Genomic DNA, 21,738 nt, shown 5'->3' with positions numbered 1-21,738 from the left:
GTCAAGTAATCAACAACTGTGTTTATTTCATATATTTATCTTGATTCTGAGTAAGAATTTTAGCAGATGATTTTGCATCCAAAAACAGCGATCCAACTTCTTCGATGTCTTCCTTTTTAATGACTGACCTTTCATTTACTTTTGCCGTTAACGCCGCGGGAGTTAATAGCTGAACTACATATCTGAGCGTAGTTTTCGTACCTAATTCACCGAGAGCTGACAAAGCATCGTCTTCGATTTGTAATCCTTCCGTCGAGGCTCTTAACTTGACTATTTGTTCTATTTCCGATCTAGAATACGGAAGCGTACGAATAATCAGCAACCTGTCTAAGAGATCAAGCGGTATTCCATGTGGAGATATTATGTCCTCCGTTCCTCTAATTATGCAACGTCCTCGATTCGTTGCAAAAATAACAATCGGAGCAATCGCGCTTTCCAGCGCACGATGAAGATACGTAAACGTCTCTATATCTAACATGTGTACCTCATCTATAAGTAAAACACCGGGTACTAATTCCGCGATCCCTTGGTCGATGAACTTATTTACTACTTTATTAATTTCTTTACGCAGTTTATCTGCAACAAACAATTTTGATTTACTTTCATTTTTTAAATTAGGTAATTTGTATTATCTGTTTAATAATTTCAAATAAGTTCACCTGTAATTTCTGTCTTTTTAGGTTTCAATAACTGGCCCATCATAGACATAACGTCTTGTCCACCTTGCGGTTTCGCGTTGGCAATATCTAGATCATGTAACGTTACATCTTGAATGACCTCCTTCTTCTTGTGAACATCACCCTTTGGTAATGGTACATATTCTTCCGCTTCCAAGTCAAATTCGGTAGCAAAGTTATCGCTTCTACCTTGTCTTTTTACAGCACCGCTGTTTGCCTCGATATAGATTACATCTCCCGTCTCTACCTTCTCCTTTTGCAACGACTCGTATATAGATGGGTCCAATTTCAGTTGCTTGGTACCTTTGGCAGTTTTTAATCCAATGATTACGTGCGACACTGTTTTCCCGTATCCACCCATCGGATTCTCTGTCTCGACCGGAGTTAACTCTGTAACTTCCCCTTCGTATACCTCCTTGGTCTCTTTGATTCTAAGGCCGATGGCTCTTCTGAAGTTTTCCATTAAAACCTCTGTCTTTTTAATCTCGGAACTGTACACTTCCGAGCCTACCATAGGACAGAACGGAACTTTGTTGCCCAGTTCCTGAGCAATGGCCAGGGCGATTGCAGTTTTTCCAGTACCCGGTGGTCCAGCTAATAGTACAGCTCTGCCAGCCATTTTTTTCGATTTGATCATATCAACCACTATCCCGGCAGCCTGAAACACGTCGAGCAATTATCATTTGCATAATAGTTCTACTTATTAACGCAGGAGTGATTCTAACCTCACGTGCCAGTTCCTGCCCAACAAGACCTGCTGCGCTCTGTATCGCCACTCCATTTTCGTCAAGGCCCAGGCCTCTAATATGCGTATGAGCTGAAATTCTCTGAGTCTTTGCAGTACTCTTTACCTCTTCGATCTTCATAGTTTCTACGCTTCTTTAATCTTCAGTTTTACTATCAACGCCAAAAACACGTTGTCTCTCTGCGTACGTACCTAGCAGCATGGGAGCATTTGTTTGATTGATACAACTTCTACCCCCACCATGTTCAGTCGTCATGGAAACGCAGTTTCAAAAAGCTAACCTACGACGAGCTTGTGTCGGTTTTCTGTTGAATTAGAAGAGAATAAATGAAAAACTGACTGAATTGAATAAAAATTTGTAGAATAATACTTCGTAAACTGTACAGAATAAACCTAGACGGTAGATAAAAACGATGTACTAATTCGTTGACTTGTGAAACACTTTCACGAGGCTTTTAATTCAGGTTCCCAACGATAGATGCCTTACATACGTATCGGTTTCTCAAAAGTACTCGCATTGCTAGTCGATTCCTATATAAGCAGATTTTGAGAATGATATTACCGGGTCCGATACACCTGGGAAAATATTTGAGCAAGGCTTCATATAATTTAAAAGTTTCCATTAATTTGAACGGTGTTTGAATTAATCCTCCCGGCCCTAGGTGTGACGATGACCCCCCTTTTGCTTTTTTTATTCTCATTTCTTTTATGTTTCAATAGTTTTATTATAAGTTCTCGTATATTTCAGTAATTTTATTATAATATATTGTATATTTTAGTAATTTCATTGTATTTTCTTATATACCTCACTAGTTTTATTACAATTTCTTGTATATTTCCCGCTTTAGAGGTAAGAGAGAGAAAGAGATATATGAAAGTTATAGGAAAGAGTGAGACAGATGATACCGACTGTATTCTAGAACCCGTGGCGCCATCTCTGTGAAAAGTGCTCAAACTGTTCGCTCAGCGTTATCGACAGCGAAGTGAACTACTTACCGACTGGTGGCGCCATCTCTGTGGCGAGTGCTGAAACTACTCGTCGAATAGTTTCCGCGCTCGCTACAGAGATGGCGCCACTAGTCGGTAAGTAGTTTCCACGCTCGCCACAGAGATGGCGCCACTAGTCGGTAAGTAGTTCACTTCGCTGTCGATAACGCTGAGCGAGCAGTTTGAGCACTTTTCACAGAGATGGCGCCACTATCGTGTACGGTATAGCGCGAAACGTGAAGCGTGACACCAACGTTCGATGCCCGCTAAAATTTCGAGCCGCATTGTGATGTAATTTAAAAGTATAATTGACACAGTATTCGTCCAGAAATAAAGTAAAAAAAAATGGAAGAATTTCCTTTGGGATACCGAGAAGTTGTGCCTGATCAAACTGTACCGGATAAGTGGAACGAAATTACATTGAACACGGGTAGGTGATCATAACCTCTACTTTTACCGGACGAACGAGGCTATCGTTTTAAAACTTATTCACGATCATTTCTGTTTTACTTGCCGTAGGCGTGATTATTTATCTTTTACGGAAACATCATTCGATATTGCTTCGAAAGTAGCATTTCAGACTTTGTGTACAATAATTTCTAACCCTACTTTTCCTACTTCACGACTCTTTCCTTAATGAAAACTGATTGTATGTTATAATTAATCTTTCTTGATTCATTGAACAGGTGGAAGTCAAAGTACCTTACAGGATATAAAAGTCCCAAAGAGAGCGGGTGGCTATTCGTACAGCGATTGCTCAAAATACTTTACACGCAATAGATTCATTTATTGGCGTATATCCCACGATGTACTCGAGTTGGTTGAACATAGTCTAGACATTAATTTGGCTAACTGTAGAGTAAGATACAAGTTTACAGATACACCTATTTTGGATGGCATTTCTATACACGAAACGGTTAATTCTGTTATTATATTAATAGCAACCGTTTCTAGCGTTCATAAGCTATCGTTTCCTCATCCTGAAAGAATTCATAAAAATGTGAGTATATATTTGTTAAGAACGATTTGTAAAAAGTTTACCAAGGCTGCAGATATTAAATTTTGATGAATCACTATCTTCCAGGAACATTCGCTAAGTACATACAAAGATTTAGGTGTACAATCAATTTTTAGCGAAGCGTCTGCACAAAATGTGAAAAAAGCAAATGAAGACCCCCATATGTTTCATGTCATTACAAATGCAGGAACTACAAGTTAGCAATTTTCTGATGAAATTGAAGAAAGAAATTTTGCCCATTGGATACATTGATTAATTTGAAATTACATTGACTTTTTTTACAGATTCTCCGGTTCCTCATGCAGCTGCATCGTGGTTTATTCCACCGCAAGAAGCGCTGTTTGCATTTGCTTATAATTCTGGAACTATACTTCTCGTAAGGCTAGACACTAAAACTGGTCTTGTACATACCAGTGAACTAAAAGAAGATTCGATGGTACCAAGATTTCTTAGTGGCATAGCAACTGCTTTCAGAGGACGTACTTCGGAAGCTCACGTGGCTATGTCATTAACTATACATAGTTATGGGATCGATACATATCTGTTCGCATTGTGTCGCGAGGGTAATATCCGTATGTGGTCTTGCAATAAAGCGCAATGCGTGGCCGTTACCGACGCAGCGATTGATAATCGTATCGCATCACAGGGGGCACAGGGTCATATACTAAGGAAAACGTTAGGTCCTAATAATGAATTATACTTGGGTACCTTTCTAAAATTTAGCACCAGATGTGAATTTAGCATTCTAAAGCCGATTCAAGATAATGGCATGTTTAAATTTGTTCGATTGTGCACCAGATTTGCACAAGATGTACGTACTATTCGTGTTTGTTTCAATTTCCTATTATACTCCTCATAGTTGGAAGTAACATTTCCATGTATCTTTTCAGCAACATTTAGTCGACTTTTCGTTTACAACTACTCGATTGTGGGCAGTCTGGAGAACCACCGACATGGATACAGTTGAAGTGACGCACACTCAATTAGCATTGAGCGGTACACGCGTTAATTCTGAATGGGAAGCAGCAGCCCTCGAGCAAACACCAGATAGAGATTATATTCTTAACGATGCTGATACTGATCCAAGACAAGCGTACATCAATTATATTTTTCATCCCGGACAGTTTTCATTTGCAGATATAACAAAAGCGTTGAACATATACCGAAGATCCAATTACATGGAAGACAAAATCCTTTCTCCCGCTGAACTGAAAGAACGTGTGTGCATCGCGGTAGAATCGGAGATACAGGCAGAGATCATGGACTACGAGCTTATGGACGAAGATTATTTGGAAATCGCTAATCGTTGCTGGTCGAAATTCTATTCCTGCGTTATTCAGTATCATGCGAACAGTACAAGACCAGTGGGATTGTTATTGCTGACCAACGTTTATGGAGTAGTTTTACTTAAAAAATCGTCTTTCTCCCTCTTGAGACCAATGGAAGCATTGGAATACCTAATGTTTTGTAATGAAAAATCGTATACGTTGCTATTCAAAACGACGCCAGTGTTATCGCAAGACGAAGATATCTGTCAAGATCTTATCACACTGATGTCGGCATTGGTGTTACTGGAAGAGCAATTGTCCGAGGAAACGAAAACTGCGATAAAAAGAGAACTATACCACTTGAAAAGTCCGGATATTATTATCGACGATCTACTATCAAAGTTGATGTTGGAATCGGAAGAACCGATTAGCGATTTCATTACAAATCATCCTAGCTGTCACAGATTATCGAATATCAGAGATATATCCAGTGCTATGGCGATGCTTCTGGAAGCATTGACATACGATCTTGGCCAGCCGAACAAGTTACAGCTTAACGACGAAGATCACGATGCTTCGAGGCTCTTACTCAATATAAATCACTTTTTCGGTAGTCACTTGGGTGTATCCGCGATATCGAAAAGCGTAGCACAGATATCCCAATTGAGGTTCACGATCTGCAGGAATCTGTTAATTCTGCAACAAATGATACTGTTACGGCCCGAACTGTTCGATTCACGATCGCTACATTCCATAAAATCATCGTTAGCACCCAGGACAGTGGTATTAACGCAGGCTTATCACGTTCTGACGTGGATATGCGAATCTACAGCTTTACCATTGCCTGTGCAGTCGCTATTAGATACTAGCGTTCAACGCTTAGCATTATTAAAGCTGATTGATTCGAGAACAAGCACAGGATTCAGACAGTGTCGATCTTTATCATTGCTAGAGTTATTCATAGAGAACTGCGGTGCGAAACACGCTCATCATTTGATGGCTCATACAAATTTGGATGCGAATACTTTGATCCCTTGGCATTACGGCATGTTAACGCATGTTATGCTTATCGCGCAACTCATGTATCCTTTCATAAAAATTGTCAATTCGTGTGTGTGTGTGTGTGTGTGTCTATGTATATATATATTCTTCTGCAAATGTTTCTCTGCTTCCTTAACGAAATTCAATTAGATGGCCACGATCGGGAAATTTCATTTTCCCTGAATGGTTGCTCTCTAGCTGTCAATTTTTATTGGTTCAAGAATACGTGAGGCTCTTGAATATGTGGTGCGAGTGGAACAGTGCATCGAGGAAATTTATATTAGCGGTCGCGTTGCTCGAAATGGGAGAAGCCCAGAAAGCCTGCGATCACTTTCTCCGAGCCTCCAGTGGAATTTTGACGGATGAGTTTCTAGCCGATGCTCTACTTGAATCCAGCGTACTGTCCGAAAACAGTTCATTAATTCAGTATTACTTAAAAGTTATCAAATTATTCGAAGAGCACAATGCATCCGATTGTATCATAGAATTGGCTGAAACAGCCATTCTGATGGCCGATAAAGACGATCCGAACTTGCCAACGCTTCATTCGATAATATTTATGCAACACTTGAACCTGGGACATCACATAAAAGCTTACAATTGTTTGAATTCGAATCCAGACGCTGCGCGTAGAGTAGACTGTTTGAGACAATTGGTAGTGACTTTGTTCGAGCGAAAGAAATTGATAGATTTAATTTCGTTTCCGTATGTCGATATGTACGAGGATTTGGAAAGGATAGTGGAGGGTAGAGCCAGGAGTGTGGACCTCATGGAAAATAATTACTACAATTTCTTGTACAGCTTTCACATAAACAAAGGAAATATGCGGAAAGGTAGTACTAGTTTGATGCATCCGGTAGAAGATAGCAAGATAGATCGATCGAATATCAGGCGTGTAAAAATTGTTTGTTCTCTTTCACAGCCGCGTCCGTGATGTACGAGCAAGCCATGCGTTTGAGTCAAGAATCTCAATCCGTTTTAATTGTGTCGAAGCAAGCACAGTGTTTGTTGGCTTGCATCAATGCACTACACCTTGTCTCCGAAGTCTACAGATGGATCGTTAGGCCTGTGATCGATCAGAGCTATTTGGAGGAGATGGACTACGAAGATTCACAAACCAGGCGAAGTATTAGCGACGATGACGTTTCACGTTATAAAATAAAGAAACAAGTGGAGGTCCTTGAGTTGAGCGACATAAAGAAAGAATACTATATAGTGGATGCAAGATTGAAAGTATCGAAAATGAATTCGGAGCTGCACATTGTCTCGCATGCTGGACCGTCGGAGCTGATTATTATTCTACCAACAATTGGATTGTATACAACGGCTTTGCATTTATGCGATGAGTTTAAAGTGAGCAAGTGCTCTGTTCTTGAAAGTCTGACCTCGCAATGTACACGATTGAGCCGGATGGAAGATCCGAATGCATGGGACTGGCTTATTCAGAACGATATATTCGACATTGGCCTGTCAAATACAAATATTACGAACACCGCTTGGAGATTGTTGGAATACTTGACGCTGAAACACGAAAAAGACGGGTCCAGTGAATTGCATAAGGCAGTCGCCCGAAAGTTACTCCAAGAAGGAGCGTTCGTACCTCAGTGGTTACTAATGTCGTATAAGGTAAGGAATGCTGACAAAAAAATAATTGTATTAATCTTATAATTAAGAGTGAGCTTTACTTCCTTGTACATACCGTAGAAACGAAACGCGGCGGAACTTCTCCGGCTTATGTTGAACACCGGCAGAATATTGGAGGCCGGCGATCTAGCGGTTGAATATATCAATGCCGTCCTGGGCGATGGTAAAGAAAACTTTGGTCTTATAACGCACTTAACAGCTGTAACACCGGCAGTGTGGTTACCACATAATACATTAGAGATATTGTTATCCGAATTGAAAGAAGTTAGCGAGGATCCTATATTTACCGAGGTATGGAACTTTTCAATTCCGTAAATATACTTTTTAGAAAAACATTAATGGAATCGTTAATATCAATTCCAGGGTTACAAGAGATTGCAGAAAGCATTAAACGATTACGTACAAAAAATGACAAGGGTGTCAAAGGATATGATTGAAATGAAATTAAATAACAAGAATCGTTAGTAGTAAGTAAAACCCTTATATAATAAAAAAACATGATGTGGAAGTCACATGATTGTTAAAGTAATGTTTTCCATTTTCTATTGCAAGAGAGTACATACGTATACATATATTATATAAAAATATTCAATATGTATGTGTGCGCGCGCGTGTGTGTGTAGTTTCTACCGACGATGCAACAATTTCTACATCAGTCTTTGTCTGTGATGATTCAAACAGACTAGAAAAGATCAAGTTTTGCATTGTTTGCATTTTCCGATTCGCAAGTCACATATATAAATGTATCAAATGTAAATCGGAGCGTGATTAACCGATACCAATGCTGTAAATATAATAATAACGCCAAGGATCGATGCAACAATCGCAGCGACCATCTGTGGGCATCTTTTAAACAGAACCTGAAATAATTGTAAACTTCAATTAACTACTAGTTCCGAATGTCGTTTAGAACGATTAATTATCCGATTGTTACGAACTCGTGTGGACGTGTAAAGAAAATGTTACCATTAAGAGGACTACCAGAGCGAGAACGAAAATTGTTCCGATAGGTAGAAGAAAAGATGCTGCCCAAAAATGTCTCTGTATTTCGGGATCTAAGGACAATTGTTTAACAACTTATGGTAACGAAAGCGCTCGATACGGGAGCGAAATTTATAAGACTGTGTACAAATATAACACAAGGAATTTATTAACTTTCATCCTACCGAGAGATATCTCACCATTACGCCAATAAGCTCTGTATACTTCGTAGGTGGGTACGCGAATTCTTCTTATAACACTTCTGTTTGTTACAATCACAGAATCAAAGAGGCTTTGTGTGTCTACAGATTGCACTCCACCTGCGAATCGGTCTCCTACAATGTACATAAGTACTTATCGTAGCAGTTTTATAATCCCCATTCTCGCGTGCTCAAAACATTAATGTAAATACAACGAGGAGAGCGGATTTGGTTTTGTACAATTATTACTCAATAGCTGTATCTCGAGATATACGGACGGCAAAGAAAGACCATTGACTATATTACAGTTTACAAGTGCCAACGGTAATAATTATTATATATCCTAAATTTTAATAGAACATATCCGAGAAAAAGAATTACTATATGTACAGTACAAGCTTTAGAAAAATTCATACTTCTCTAAGAATACTTACTTCTATTTTCATTTGTTACTATGTTTTTTATATTATTTTATCATGCATACATACATCTATATATATATGTGTGTGTGTGTGTGTGCGTGCGTGCGTGAGCGTGTGCGCGTATGTGTGCGTACACTATTACTAATTTAGCAGCTAAAATGTTAAGAATTTATAGTAACTATCATCTGTCCACTATAGAATAAAAAATTTTTATACAATTTATACAGAAAAATGTATTCACATGAATGTATTGTGATCATAGTTCAATGAAATTTCTACAAGCTGGTATTTCTACGTATAGAATTTTTTTATATTCAATTTCTTGTTAAGCATATCTATATTTCTATTATTAATATCGCATGTATTCGCTAGATTTTACGTTTAATTCGTGTTTAGTTACGTTTATTTATTACATATATATATATATATATTTACTACTAATTTATTAACTCACAAACGAATACCGTACAATAATATGCTTCGATAACACTTACCCCGTATCATGAACATTGTTGCATGCTAAGTTCAATAGTTCAGTCAATGCTTTGATTATATCTCTTGATGGTATGTCTTTTTTAAATATCACCGAAATTCATTCCTTTTAATCTAATCTTTATGCTTGTTTCTCGCAAGAAAATTGTACTTACTGCATTTACGGCTTCAACCTGAAACGAATGAAGAAAAGTAAATCTCAATTCTGTTAATAATACAAAATAAGGTAATTAAGGTAAAGTAGAAGGAAGAGCGATCACTAAATCGCGTCGTGCGATCGGTACACCACTTACGTAGCAAAATTTTTATAAACGCCAGCCATTAGACTTAAAAATCCTAAATAAATCAAGCGAAACGATTACTAAATTGTTAATACAATACGAGAATAGACATTGCAATATGCACGAAACGTGTCTGTAGAACTATCGTCAAGTTTATAGATAACGCGATATACAGGGTGTTTAAACAATAATTTCAATGTGTCAATCCGATTCGAATGAACCGCGTACTGTACGCGTATGGCATACACGAATGCGCAAATTACCTTCTCGTAGAGGATGGTTGAAAATTGTGAAAAATATGGAAAAGGCGAATACGTACCTTTCGGACACCCTGTACAAATATGTACATACAAATCAGCACGTTGTACGCTTAGTAGCATGGCGGCGCTAAAAAAAACCGGTTGATTTGTTGATGTTTTATACATAAGTCTGGCTATTTAAAAGAAATCTTGAAAATGATCAAGATATCGGCGTTGAACGAGGAATCTAGCGAAGAAAGCGAAGAAGAGGATGTGCCGACGATCACGAAGGAAGCTCAAGTACGTGTCAACACTGTTAATTCTTCGCTTCTTAGACAACTTAACCTTTCAACACTTGTCCAATTCTACGAAAATCCAGCTAAACGATTTCCACTCTAAAGTATATTGTACACATTTTACGTTAAATAATACAAAAAAGCCATGTGACAGCGAGTTACAAGAACTGTTCGAAATAATTTGTGTCTCGTTCGAATGGTTTAGTACGAGCAATTATTTTTTATTTCGAAACAGTTTGTTACACCAATCATTTTACAATCGATAAACGCGCTATTTGATTAGATATCACCCGTACGCAATTCCTTTAAATTGTTTTCTCTCTTTCAATTTCACTACTCGATAGAAACTGGCTAGAGAATTTGTTATTCGCTATTTTATGACATATGCTAGATTGAGGGGTGAAAAGACTAATGCGTTTCTTCTGTGTTTGGTTGCAGGAACAAATAGCTCTAACGGAATATAACAAAGCCTTAGTATTGTTGAAAGAGAACAAGCAAGAAGACGCGTTGAATATTTTTAAAGATCTTTTAGAAACTGAACTATTGGATGAGGTTGAGAAACCTGAGATACCTGATGGTAGATCTAGGCCGATGTTATCGCTAAAGTATTCTTGTTTCAAAAATATCGGAGGTATTCAAACAGCATTGGAAAATTATGATGATGCCATAGAAAATTACTGGGAAGCAGCTAATTTAGATGATACGGACGTAACATTGTGGTACAGATTGGGTACATTAGCTATGAAAATTTGTAACTTGGAATTGGCATGTTCGTCATTTAAGCAAGGTTTAAAATGCAACGCGAACCACTGGCCGTGTTTAGACAACATGATAACTGCTTTATACGCAGTGCCCGACTACATGAATTGTCTTTTATACATTTCTATGGCGTTAGAACGTGACCCATATTACGTGAAAGGTTTAGCTTTCCGTGATAAGATATTTAAAGACATTCCATGCCTTGAAGAATGCTATAAATTATATAACAGCGACTGGCAATTAGATCCACCATTGTGTACTGAATATGATCACGTTATAGGAGACAAGTTGATAGCAGAAGCGCAGGGTATCGCGACAAAATGGGCAGAAACATGTAGAGTAGAATTTTGTCCCAAACCGTTGCCAGACTTAACATTGAGGAAACCTATAAAAAGTTTTACCTGGTTAGATTTGGGAGAATCCCTACTGGATATGCACCGATACATTACAGAAAATGATTTAAGTTTCGTCAGTAGAATTAATTTAACGGTTCAGACACCCGAGGAAACATCTAGAGCAAGTACCGAAATGAACATCTCGGGAAATAGTGATGGTAATCTCGATCAAGATGTGCCACAAAATAATGTTGCACCAAAGAAAGAAAATGATATCGAAAAGTCGATGAAAATGGATATAGACGAAGCGAATTCCCCGTTCGATATATCTGACGAGAATCCAGTGTGCGGTGTTACTGAATCTATGATGGACATCGAAATGGAAGATGATAAAAAATCATGCTCCACCGACGTACAAATAATAGAAGATCAAGATCCTCTGAGAATCTCGGATACAGACGCTGCACAGTTTGAAGATCAGATCCAGGTAAAGAATGATTTAGACGAGCAAAATAATTTTGAAGTGGACGAAAATGGAGAGAAATTACAGTTGAACAAAATAATAGATGAATCTGGCAATGAAGCGCAAAATGATAATATCAGCGATAAAGATAGTAACAAGTCCAATGATGAGAAGAGTCTAAAAAAAGAAGATAAGGCACTGTGTAATATGGAAGAAAAATTAAATGAAAAAATTGAGGGGAAAGAGGAAGTGCAAAAGGTGAAAAAGCGAAGAAGAAGCGCTCTATGCTTCTTGCAGCAGTGGGCCTGGAGCTGTAACAGCATGAGGCGTTCAGCAAGAGTAAGAAGTTCGAATAGAAGAGAGGCTGAAAGAGATGACGTCCAATTAGAAGGGACTCTCAGAAGGATATTTCCCAGTACATTATTGTACGCGTAACATTTTTGTAATTTCATGTAACTTGTTTCTCCGATATAATATCAGTGTTGTATCATTGAATATTTCAGGCCAGACACAGTAAAATTAACCAAAGACGATCCTTCCAAAAATATTGACGATTCTATGGATACAATGGATTTATATCAGCTATTTGCTAATCAAGAGAATAACAGTAATACCATGGAAACAGTTAAAAGTTTTGAAAGTTCAAAGTCACCAAGTCCAGATACAGGGTAATTACTTTGAACGTCTTTTCATGAACATCTGACATAAACTGTTGCAATAATTAACTCTTTCCCTTCTACAGTCAACCAGAAAGTTATTTCGGTACAGAATCTGAAATAGCTGATGTAAATATGTTCATTAATGAGCACAGTGGTAAAAGTAATTTAATGATAATTATAGCAAAATATACAGAATTTTTATGCACTAAATGGAATCAAGAATGGTTGAAAGGAATGCTGGAAATATATTTGCAAGCGTATTCATTCATGAGGTAGAATATATAAATATCCATTGAACGTACTGCAAGATATATATATAATGTTCTAATGGCTTTTCATTATTTACAGGGAACACATTCCGCATCTATCGCCATTTGAAGAAAATGTAAATAATGATATTTTAAAATTAGATGCCGAAATGACTTTGTTATTCGGTGAACTTCATACTGATAGGTGGTTAAGCAACAAACCGGACATCTTACCCTCTTCAACGTATACTTTGTTTTATACTTTGGCCTCTTATTAGATCACTCAAGTAGAGAAGTAATTATTTTAGAATCTAAATAATCTATTTCAGATTAGATAAGCTTGGTACGGGGATGCCATCCGAGGAATTAGGTCACATAATATTTACGAGCGTCAGAGGGGATATTTTAAATGAAGAGAATATTTTCATATTACTAAGAGTATTATGGCTTAAAGCTAACATCTTTTTATGCCAAGGAGATACAGATGTTGTCATTGAAACTTTAGAATTGGTGAGCAGCTACAAGCAATACCCATATAAAAAGATCATTTCTAATTTACCTAACCAGAAGTTCCTATTAAATATTTTCAGCTGTTAAGCCGCATGAAAGAATTGGAGAAACATAATCAAAATATTTATTTAAAACTGCCTAATTGTAAATGTAATTCGGAAATCAGTATTAAAATAGTGGAGAAGAAACTTAAGTCTATTCAGAGAGGACAGAAATTAGGAGAGGTACAAAATTTGTACGAGGAAAAGAAGTATGCCGAGCTAGCCTACATACTGCAAGATACATTTAAATTCGCGAAGCAAGGAAACAAACTTTTATCTGTGACTGATAATATCGTCGATAGGGTGCAACAGTTATCCATGTTATTAGATAGCTTGTGGCAACTTCAACAATACGAGGAATGTTACGTGTGGGCGGAGGCTTGTCTGAACGAAGCGTGGCAAAATTATTTAAACGCTTCGGACGAAGCTGAACAGAAGAAATGGACGAGTTCTATTTTAATGTCGCTTGAAAAGTTAGAAGCTTGTACGATCGAAGTGAGCACCTTCGTTGTAAAATATTTACCCGAAGCACGCCTCACGAGATTGGTACAAAATTTGGTTCACATTGTTTGCAACCAATTGGACGTATCGGATACCACCGTGGAGCTGCCACTTGAGACCGTCTTGCCATGGATCTTATTGCATTATATTTTGCAATACAAAGAAGACAAAGAGAGAGCGAAGGCTGAATCGTCGTACAAGAATAAGCATAGTTCCAATTGCTCGGAATCGGACGACGAAGACGAAGGAGTTCCAGCATCCATTATGATTTTATTTATTGGCCACGACTTTATGGGAAGGCACTCGTGGTGTTGCTATAACGAGGCGAAATTATTATTTTTCACCTTAAATCTAGTTATTCCAAAACTGGACACACCTCAGTTTTCCAGCATTAAGGGTAAAGTTTCTACATATTTGGAACAAATATTTTATTGTTTGTATGGTCATTACAATAAAGTAAACAAGGCACGGCCGAAATATATAGAAGATCATGGAGTGCATGCGATGGACGTGACTTGGGAAGGGGCGCAATTATTGTTCGATTTTTATAAACCGAAACAGATTCCAGATTTTAATTCACCGAGATCTTTGACGATTAGCGCAGATACGGAGGATTTGTTTAAACGTATAATAAAGTTGATACCTCCAGAAAGCGATCCGCATCAGGTGATCGACGAAATGATGGCTTATATAATGGGCGAGCGAGAGACGATGCCAACCATTCAAAAACTTTTGCCGCATTGTATGTCCAACATTTACTACTTGCTGGCAGATTTTTACTTTAAGAATACCAAATGGTACGCTGCGATCCGATATTACATGTTGGATTTATGTTTTCACCCAACAAGATTGAGCTCCTGGACTGGTTTGGCTATGTCGTCGGCCACTATAATAGAGACGTGGTTAAGTAAGAATAAACCAATGTAAGCATAGTTTACAGCTCAAGTTATTTTTTATTATCGTGTGACACGAGACAAGTGTCGATAATATCGTTCCTCTATTTTCTGTTTAGAAATGAAGATAAACTTTTGGCGAAAGCGAAATTGGCTCAGTCAAGCTATCGACACGCTGTCGAGTTAGATTCGTGCAATCACATCATTTGGACGGAATACGGAAGTTTCGCATACGTTGTTCATTCATTTTGCTCGCGGTTATTGAAACAGGAGACCGACACGTTGAGTATGGAACGGTTCGAGGTCTTGGAGACTAGAAAAGAGGAGATGTTGGAAATTGCCCATCACTGTTTTCAGGCTTGTGCACATTTATTTATCGGTGCTAAAGACGGACCGATACAGCATGATGAAAGGTGGCTTTATCAATACATGCTTGGCAAAGTGGCTGAAAAGAAAAATCAAGATCCTCCTACGTATTTAGAACATTATGCGAAGGTAACTCCCAGGCAAATACGTACGCGACTTTTCTTTATACATTTAAATTTGGTAGGGTGGCGTTGATTTTAATTCGCTTTATACCATTTATTGCAGGCTAGTGAGTTATTGTATCACAATAATGCACAATATCCACGCAGGATAAGCCACAAGTCTCCGCAGCATCTGTCGGTCGAAGCGTTGGAAGTACACTATAGAATCCACGCGAGTATACTGAAGTATCTCGAACAACACGAAGGGAAACCACTGAAGAAGTCTTTGGGACAGTTATTACAGTTTCATCTCGAGAAATGTGCTAAAGGCCCGTTAATGAAGTACACTTCGAAGATGAGTGAGAAAAGTAAGGAGGAAGGTCTTTATCTGACTAACAATAAAGGTTCGGCGAACGAAGGGGATCTTACCGTCGAAGGAGAGAGAAAAGTTATTACCGTTGGTCAGCGTTCGAATAGCATCGAAGAGATTGAAATAATAGACAGAACGAATAAAGGATTTGGAACGAGTCAGCGTACGGAACAAGGAAAAACTGAAACACGTAAGAGATCACCCGGTGAATTACCGCAAGATAACGTGAAAAAGATAAAATTAGGCAACGTGTCTCATTTACAACTGATGCAAGACGTTGTGGCTTTAATAGATGATGTGATAACGAGAGTTTGCGATATGGTTTCGCAAAAGGAGAAGAACGACGATATTATGGTGTTATCGAGCGATGAAAGCAACGAGTCGAAATCGCAGAAGAAGAACGCGAGAAGGGTTGTCGAAAAAACGAAGCCGCAAACAAAATCGGAAGATAGTAAAAAAGGTACATCGGACACGATGAAGATTGGTACCGGATTTGAAAGCGAAGGAAAGTCGGGAAACGTTCAGGACTTAATGGACGCCCTCATGAAGCAAGCTATGGAGATTAGTCAGGAAACGCGGCAATCTTCGCCCGAAGACGAAGATACGAGAAAGTTCGAAGGGAAGTGGTTACAGAACGAAGATTTGCAAATAAATAATAAAGAGGCGAAGGATAAGGTTGTCAGCGATAAAAAGAAGCTCGCAAGTACTACGAAAGAGGAAGTGACTTTGAGTAGAAGGGGTTCCCAAGAAAGTACTACAACCACGCAAACAACCACGACAACGACGGAAACGAATAACTCTAGTTCAAGTAGTAGCGACGAGTCGAGCAGTAGCGATGATAGCTCTGACAGCGACAGTTCAAGCGACACCGAGAGCGACACAGCCGAGAGTGAAACCGAGAAAAAAAAAGAAGATTCAGAGTTTCCGACAAAAGAAGATAATATGACCGAGGAAGAAGTTACTGTTCTGATAACATATTGTTTAGCTGGTCTAGAACAATGCATTTTAAGATTTTCAGAACACTACAAGTCGTTCTATAGACTGTCGCATTTCTTCTTCAATAACAAAACAGCTAAGGATGTTACAAAATGCAGGAACCTTCTATTGGACAGTTACAATTGTCAATTTTATCCGGGCGAAAGCTTTCAAGGGCTATTTGCTGATAGGAAAACTAACAATTTTTTCAGCGTAAGTATTTTATATTATATTCGTACAATTAATTTCATATTTTTTAATACAGCTTTTTAATTGCTTTATTAAAGCCTAGGAGAATTTCTCTAATACCAGTTGTTGAAAAGCGTTCACGTCGAACGATTGTATGATTCTTGCGTTTTTTGGTCTGTCGGTTAAATTAGTGTAATCCACTGTTACCGAACCCCTTGCAAGACCATCGATCACAGGACTTACGTTTGTGACTATTGATTTCGTTATGAGCTTTGGCCATAACATAATTGCAGCAGCCATCGCGTCTGCAGGGTCCCATACATCAGTCTTCGATAAATATACTCGTTCCGCTTTGTTTAAGAAATTCACGATGGTAGAGTTTACTTTCCCCAACACATATTTCCGCCAATTCTGCTCGAACATTGGTAACATTTTCACTTACATCTCCTTCTCATAATATATTGTTATACTTTTTAGTGTTTTAAATAATTACCAAAGATATAGATTTGACTGTCTCCCATGGAAATAAAACGCTTATCGCGGTTTTATTCATTACGATATAATTGGCTTCTGGATCTTGATAAAAGTTGTATTCGACGTTAGGTAAAACATTACCGACACCGGAGACACTGGCGCCTAATATTATGTGATTTTTTAAGCGCTTCAAAAATGAAGGCTCCAATGCGATCGCTGTAGCAACATTTGTTGATGGACCGATGCTCAATAAAGTTATTTCGTCTAGAAATTTGAATAGACGTCACTTTAAGACAACATCTCGACTTGTTCCATGTTAATTAATTCGAGCAATCGGTCACCTGGATATTGTTTCACTAAGTCTACCAGAGCTACAGCTGCATGTTTGCTTTTGTCCACTTTGGCAGTGATTTCCTGGGTAAAATTAAAGTCTCCAAGGCCATCCACTCCAAAGTAATGGCTAACTTTGTATTCTTTTATTAACGCTTTTTGAGCACCTCTATACACGGGTATCTGTAGAATATACGCGACACTTTATTTCGAGTAAATGCCTAAGTAAAACACTTACGTACATCACTCCTGTTGGCGACTGTTAAAATTTTAAGAACGTTAGTAACCACATTTTCTAGGTACGTGTTTCCATAGGAACAAGTAATTGCTATCACTTTGAATCCCGTTTCTTCAGATTTGAGAGTTAAAAGTATAGCTATCGCGTCATCTGCTCCAGCATCTGTATCTATTATAACTTTTTCCAAACCAGTGGCAGACCTGGCAAAATTTGAATAACAAATTCTTTCGTCGCAATATGTTTAGATGCTACACAGAAGAATTAATAGAAAGTTTATACAAAAGCTCAAGATGTAACTAACAGATACTGGCTATAAGTTGTTAAATGTATTTTAGTTTATTTTACCTGATACTGTATAGCATCAAACAAACAAGAATCGCAGCAGAGAGTTTGCAAAGAAGTATATCCATCTTCATGGTTTCTTCCCAAGAAAATAAAAATATAATCTGCGTAAAAACAGTGATGTGAATTATGACGATAAATTTACACACAATGGGTTTACATACGTACTATTTAACTTGCAGTCACACAGCTGCTACTTTTATGATTTAGTTTCGTTACTATCCGTGGCATTCAATTTCCTTATCTGAATATATCGAAGATAAAGTAAGCGCTTATCTCTTTTTAGGGTGTTTGGCATATACCCAATAGAGAAGTGGATAGAGCAGGAAGTTTCGCATTTCACATGTCTCGATGCGTGACGTTATTAATGCAAGTGCTTAAAGAGACAAACGATGGCCGGTTGTTAATGCAATTGAGCGTGCAACTTGGAAAGATTCCAGAATCAGACAAGTATATTTTAAATATAAAGACATGCTATTCTCTATGTAGTAATTTTCATATGAATATTTAATCCATTTTTTCTAAACTTTTACATTGCCTCCTCAGAAAATATTTGCGCGACTCAGAAAGAGAACAATTGTCCCGTCAAGCATTGACTCTCTGCTTACAATCTCTCAGAACTAAAGTGCAATCAATGGGAGCGAACACTTCTGATCCTGCGTCAAACAAGAACGCGGACGCCAGAAATCAAGTACTTCTCGACACGTATTGGGTTTACCAGAAAGCCTTAAAAAGCTTTCAAGGTAAAGAACAAACTATACAAACGCTCGCTTCCTTGCTGGTAGACACGTATAAAACGTATACGGGCAATAAAGTAAGTTTGTATTTCCAACCGCAATAGCGAGCTTTCTGATTGTGAGTCGTACAATTATTTCACTTAATCGTTTCGATTCTTCTTTAACAGAATTTAGAGGGGAATGTTTTGGAGATTGCCACGAAATATTGTACCGATTATAATTACAATCGCAAAGCGTTGAGTAAGCTCTTCTCCACCTTCGACAAACCTTCTACAGAGAATAATCAAGCACAACCTCGAACTACATCTCCGATTCCTGTGAGTTCTATTATACACCCGCTTCTTCTTCTTTTTTAACTCCTCGCGTTTGACCTATCAATTAAAATTTAATCTTCGATGCGACGTACAGGTAGTTACATCTCAACCTCAAGTTAGTTCTACGTCACCGCAGTCGTCATCTCAAAGCCGAAAACCGTATAAAAATCTATCGTCTACTGGCCGACCGAGGGGACGGCCACCCAATGTAAATAAATATCTACAAGCGATGCAGCAGAGTAACACGATGAATCAGTTCAACGCGAAAGCTAATTTCGCCAATTACATGGGCCCGTCGGGGAATCGTTCATTAATGAATCCCTATTTCATGCATCCGATGGTCGATCCGAATATATTGTCCGCTTTGTTAACCAGCGGTTTAAGTAGTAGCATGATGGATCCCTTGTCGGCTATGAATTACTTGAACCAAATGGGAAATTATCAAGACATCTTCCGGCAGTACCAAAACAATCTATCTTCGCTGTCGAGTCTAACCGGTGGATTAAGTAATACAATGGCCACCGTACCTAATATCAGCAGCGTGCCCACAATGAGTACTTCCAGCTCTAATATGAACGTTGCTTCCAGTATGAGCAACTTGGGTAACTTGAACAACCTGACGGTGCAACAGCTGTTGAGTTTAAGTAACACTACCGCGACGACTGCACGCCCTACGCCCATGTATCAGCAAGCAGCCACGGCAAAGACCACGAATACCACCACTGCGTCGATGACTAAAGACAGACCTAGTATATCGATAACTCCGGTACCAGTACCCCCAAAAAGTAAGCCGTCGAAACCAAGTCCGCAGAATGACTCTCTATCGGTTCAACTGCCAAAGGCTCTGCAAATGTCGCAGCCGTCGAAGCCTCTCTTACAACCACCGACCACGCAAGTCTCTCTGCTGAAGCCATCCATTGTCCCCACGCACGTAAAAACTAGCCCACCGAAGCAAATAAGCGCGCCCCAAATTCGGGTCTCTAAATCGCTGACCGAGCCTCAACCGGCGCACAATCCCTCCCTATCGCATCCAGCTTTAAAAAGCAACGTTACGACGAACCCATCCGTGGTTCCTCAAGTTGCTCACACAGCGATTAGTCCACCGATAGGCATGAAACAAACGGTGCCTATGAGCGTGCCTGCTTCTCATTCGGGAACGTCGTTGCAACATAAATTGTTATCGAAGAAAAATTCACAAAGACCATACACGCAGCCAAACGTGCACAATCCCGGTAGAAAAACGAAACCAACTAAAATGATGCCCTCGTTAGCGGGTACCTACTCGAACATATTGAATTCGATACCTGGAAACTCGTCGATGCCACAACCACCGTATATACCGCCAGAACTTAGTGGGATTTCCGTGAGTCCGGTAAATCCTCAGGGCAACTTGAGAGCTCCGAATACAAAATACTCTAATTACAAAAAGTCTTGTAGTACCAAAACGAAACCAATCTCGATGGATATTACTAGTTCTTTGCCAAATTCGTATTCTCAAGGAAACTCGGTGGAGGCTATCTTCTCCCAACTGAAGCAGCATTCGCATTTAGAGATCATACCTCAGCAAAAACCTCAGCAAATGAAATCGGCTATGGATTATGCGAAAAACTTGTCCTCAGGTGTGAGTGTGATTACGCAAAAGGGGTCAGAATCCTTGAGGCCATCCAACGCGGAGTGCAAATCTATATACGATTTACAAAGGGGGAAATCAAGTAACGTTTCTAGCAAAAAAATAGAAAAATCTACCAACGACAGTGTTGAGATTATAACATTAGACGATTAAAATGTCCACCACGATAACACTTGGTTGGTGTTTTATCTTTTTTTTTTTTTCTTTCTTCTTCGTTACTTTCGCATCGCGTGCCCGAATTATTTTCATTGATGTATCATTCATATTGAACACTATTGTCATCCACAATTTGTAGTCGTGATCTATAAACGATACGGTACGACACATGGTATGCGAGTAATATTTTCTAACGTCATTGCAGCGTAGTTTCATTTCCATCAAGAATGACTGAAATAGATCGCTAGCCTTCTCACTTCTGTGCCTAATGGAATCATTCTATACAAACGATTTAATTATCACACATAAAAATAGATAATGATAGACATATTCTCTAGATTATATGAAAATAATTGAAGATGAGGTTCGTACCATAAAGTATTTATAGTACATAAAAGAAAAAAGAAAGAAAAAAAACTGTATTCTATGGAAAAAGTAGTGAAAATTTAACTTCTCGCAAGTTAGATACTTCTCAGGATGGCAATGCTTGTATATCACAATTCTGCGAGGTTCTGGTTACGATCGAGATAGCAACATAATGACAAATATTGTTTCACAATAATTCCAGGGGAATGTTTTTGCATATTAATAAAATAATACATTATTTTTCTACATATATGTACATTCAGCAACAGATACATTTTTGTTTGTATGTATAAAACAAACAGACGCGTGTAATTAGATATTAGCGATATCCCTGTACATTTTCTAATTAATTATTTATAAAAATATCTTTCATTAAAAAAGATTACATACATATACATACATACATACGTACAGTATAGTGTAATATTGGTTATTTCTATCAAATAAGAA

General features: G+C 38.4%; 5 protein-coding genes across 7 annotated transcripts; 2 read left to right on the top strand and 3 right to left on the bottom strand.

The window, feature by feature from the left end:
• Positions 1-5: 5 nt before the first annotated feature.
• Pont (RuvB-like helicase pontin) lies at positions 6-1,576 on the bottom strand. The gene is made up of 3 exons (XM_076900745.1): positions 1,403-1,576; positions 660-1,335; positions 6-576 (listed from the first exon to the last, which is right to left on the bottom strand). The coding sequence occupies exons 1-3, from the start codon at positions 1,541-1,543 to the stop codon at positions 23-25; spliced, it is 1,371 nt and encodes a 456-aa protein (XP_076756860.1). The 5' UTR covers positions 1,544-1,576; the 3' UTR covers positions 6-22.
• A 1,067-nt stretch (positions 1,577-2,643) lies between these two features.
• Positions 2,644-7,877, top strand: Nup160 (nuclear pore complex protein Nup160). Its single transcript, XM_076900170.1, has 9 exons — positions 2,644-2,839; positions 3,096-3,409; positions 3,494-3,623; positions 3,712-4,238; positions 4,318-5,777; positions 5,887-6,569; positions 6,659-7,362; positions 7,441-7,671; positions 7,744-7,877. Exons 1-9 carry the CDS (start codon positions 2,755-2,757, stop codon positions 7,843-7,845), a joined length of 4,236 nt encoding a protein of 1,411 aa, XP_076756285.1. The 5' UTR covers positions 2,644-2,754; the 3' UTR covers positions 7,846-7,877.
• Positions 7,878-7,906: 29 nt separating this feature from the next.
• On the bottom strand, positions 7,907-9,930 carry LOC143426599 (uncharacterized). 2 transcript variants are annotated; one of them, XM_076900171.1, is made up of 5 exons: positions 9,769-9,930; positions 9,478-9,648; positions 8,547-8,696; positions 8,347-8,435; positions 7,907-8,240 (listed from the first exon to the last, which is right to left on the bottom strand). In XM_076900171.1, the coding sequence occupies exons 2-5, from the start codon at positions 9,491-9,493 to the stop codon at positions 8,127-8,129; spliced, it is 369 nt and encodes a 122-aa protein (XP_076756286.1). In that variant the 5' UTR covers positions 9,494-9,648; positions 9,769-9,930; the 3' UTR covers positions 7,907-8,126. The 2 variants fall into 2 exon arrangements, with proteins under 2 accessions (XP_076756286.1, XP_076756287.1); XM_076900172.1 differs by having other exon boundaries at positions 8,562-8,696; positions 9,769-9,927.
• A 196-nt stretch (positions 9,931-10,126) lies between these two features.
• LOC143426817 (calcineurin-binding protein cabin-1) lies at positions 10,127-21,461 on the top strand. 2 transcript variants are annotated; one of them, XM_076900478.1, is made up of 14 exons: positions 10,127-10,295; positions 10,730-12,273; positions 12,352-12,516; positions 12,591-12,779; positions 12,856-12,999; positions 13,085-13,265; positions 13,346-14,730; positions 14,820-15,195; positions 15,292-16,725; positions 18,372-18,535; positions 18,632-18,899; positions 18,990-19,139; positions 19,231-20,942; positions 21,128-21,461. In XM_076900478.1, exons 1-13 carry the CDS (start codon positions 10,212-10,214, stop codon positions 20,917-20,919), a joined length of 7,773 nt encoding a protein of 2,590 aa, XP_076756593.1. In that variant the 5' UTR covers positions 10,127-10,211; the 3' UTR covers positions 20,920-20,942; positions 21,128-21,461. The 2 variants fall into 2 exon arrangements, with proteins under 2 accessions (XP_076756593.1, XP_076756592.1); XM_076900477.1 differs by having other exon boundaries at positions 18,990-19,143; positions 19,235-20,942.
• On the bottom strand, positions 16,801-18,186 carry LOC143426822 (inosine-uridine preferring nucleoside hydrolase). Its single transcript, XM_076900491.1, has 5 exons — positions 18,089-18,186; positions 17,748-17,943; positions 17,517-17,688; positions 17,195-17,439; positions 16,801-17,112 (listed from the first exon to the last, which is right to left on the bottom strand). Exons 1-5 carry the CDS (start codon positions 18,157-18,159, stop codon positions 16,801-16,803), a joined length of 996 nt encoding a protein of 331 aa, XP_076756606.1. The 5' UTR covers positions 18,160-18,186.
• Positions 21,462-21,738: the final 277 nt, after the last annotated feature.

Source organism: Xylocopa sonorina, chromosome 9, assembly GCF_050948175.1.
Source record: "Xylocopa sonorina isolate GNS202 chromosome 9, iyXylSono1_principal, whole genome shotgun sequence".
NCBI lineage: Eukaryota > Metazoa > Arthropoda > Insecta > Hymenoptera > Apidae > Xylocopa > Xylocopa sonorina.
Note: the sequence above shows the minus strand (reverse complement) of the source record. Positions and strands in the feature narration are given on the sequence as shown.

Excerpts from the sequence above, each read along its gene's own strand:
- Pont (XM_076900745.1), bottom strand. The coding sequence starts at position 1,543 with ATGAAGATCGAAGAGGTAAAGAGTACTGCAAAGACTCAGAGAATTTCA. Across the intron at positions 1,336-1,402 it reads GGCAGGAACTGGCACGTGAG|GCTGCCGGGATAGTGGTTGA; the intron begins GTTAGAATCACT and ends GACGTGTTTCAG. Across the intron at positions 577-659 it reads TAAAAAGACAGAAATTACAG|ATAAACTGCGTAAAGAAATT; the intron begins GTGAACTTATTT and ends TGTTTGTTGCAG.
- LOC143426599 (XM_076900171.1), bottom strand. Across the intron at positions 8,436-8,546 it reads TAATGGTGAGATATCTCTCG|ATCCCGAAATACAGAGACAT; the intron begins GTAGGATGAAAG and ends AATTGTCCTTAG. Across the intron at positions 8,241-8,346 it reads CTCTGGTAGTCCTCTTAATG|GTTCTGTTTAAAAGATGCCC; the intron begins GTAACATTTTCT and ends CAATTATTTCAG.
- Nup160 (XM_076900170.1), top strand. The coding sequence starts at position 2,755 with ATGGAAGAATTTCCTTTGGGATACCGAGAAGTTGTGCCTGATCAAACT. Across the intron at positions 3,410-3,493 it reads CTGAAAGAATTCATAAAAAT|GAACATTCGCTAAGTACATA; the intron begins GTGAGTATATAT and ends ACTATCTTCCAG. Across the intron at positions 6,570-6,658 it reads CAAAGGAAATATGCGGAAAG|CCGCGTCCGTGATGTACGAG; the intron begins GTAGTACTAGTT and ends TCTCTTTCACAG.
- LOC143426822 (XM_076900491.1), bottom strand. The coding sequence starts at position 18,159 with ATGAAGATGGATATACTTCTTTGCAAACTCTCTGCTGCGATTCTTGTT. Across the intron at positions 17,944-18,088 it reads TTGATGCTATACAGTATCAG|GTCTGCCACTGGTTTGGAAA; the intron begins GTAAAATAAACT and ends AAATTTTGCCAG. Across the intron at positions 17,689-17,747 it reads CAGTCGCCAACAGGAGTGAT|ATACCCGTGTATAGAGGTGC; the intron begins GTACGTAAGTGT and ends TATATTCTACAG.
- LOC143426817 (XM_076900478.1), top strand. The coding sequence starts at position 10,212 with ATGATCAAGATATCGGCGTTGAACGAGGAATCTAGCGAAGAAAGCGAA. Across the intron at positions 12,274-12,351 it reads ATATTTCCCAGTACATTATT|GCCAGACACAGTAAAATTAA; the intron begins GTACGCGTAACA and ends TGAATATTTCAG. Across the intron at positions 13,000-13,084 it reads GACATCTTACCCTCTTCAAC|ATTAGATAAGCTTGGTACGG; the intron begins GTATACTTTGTT and ends AATCTATTTCAG.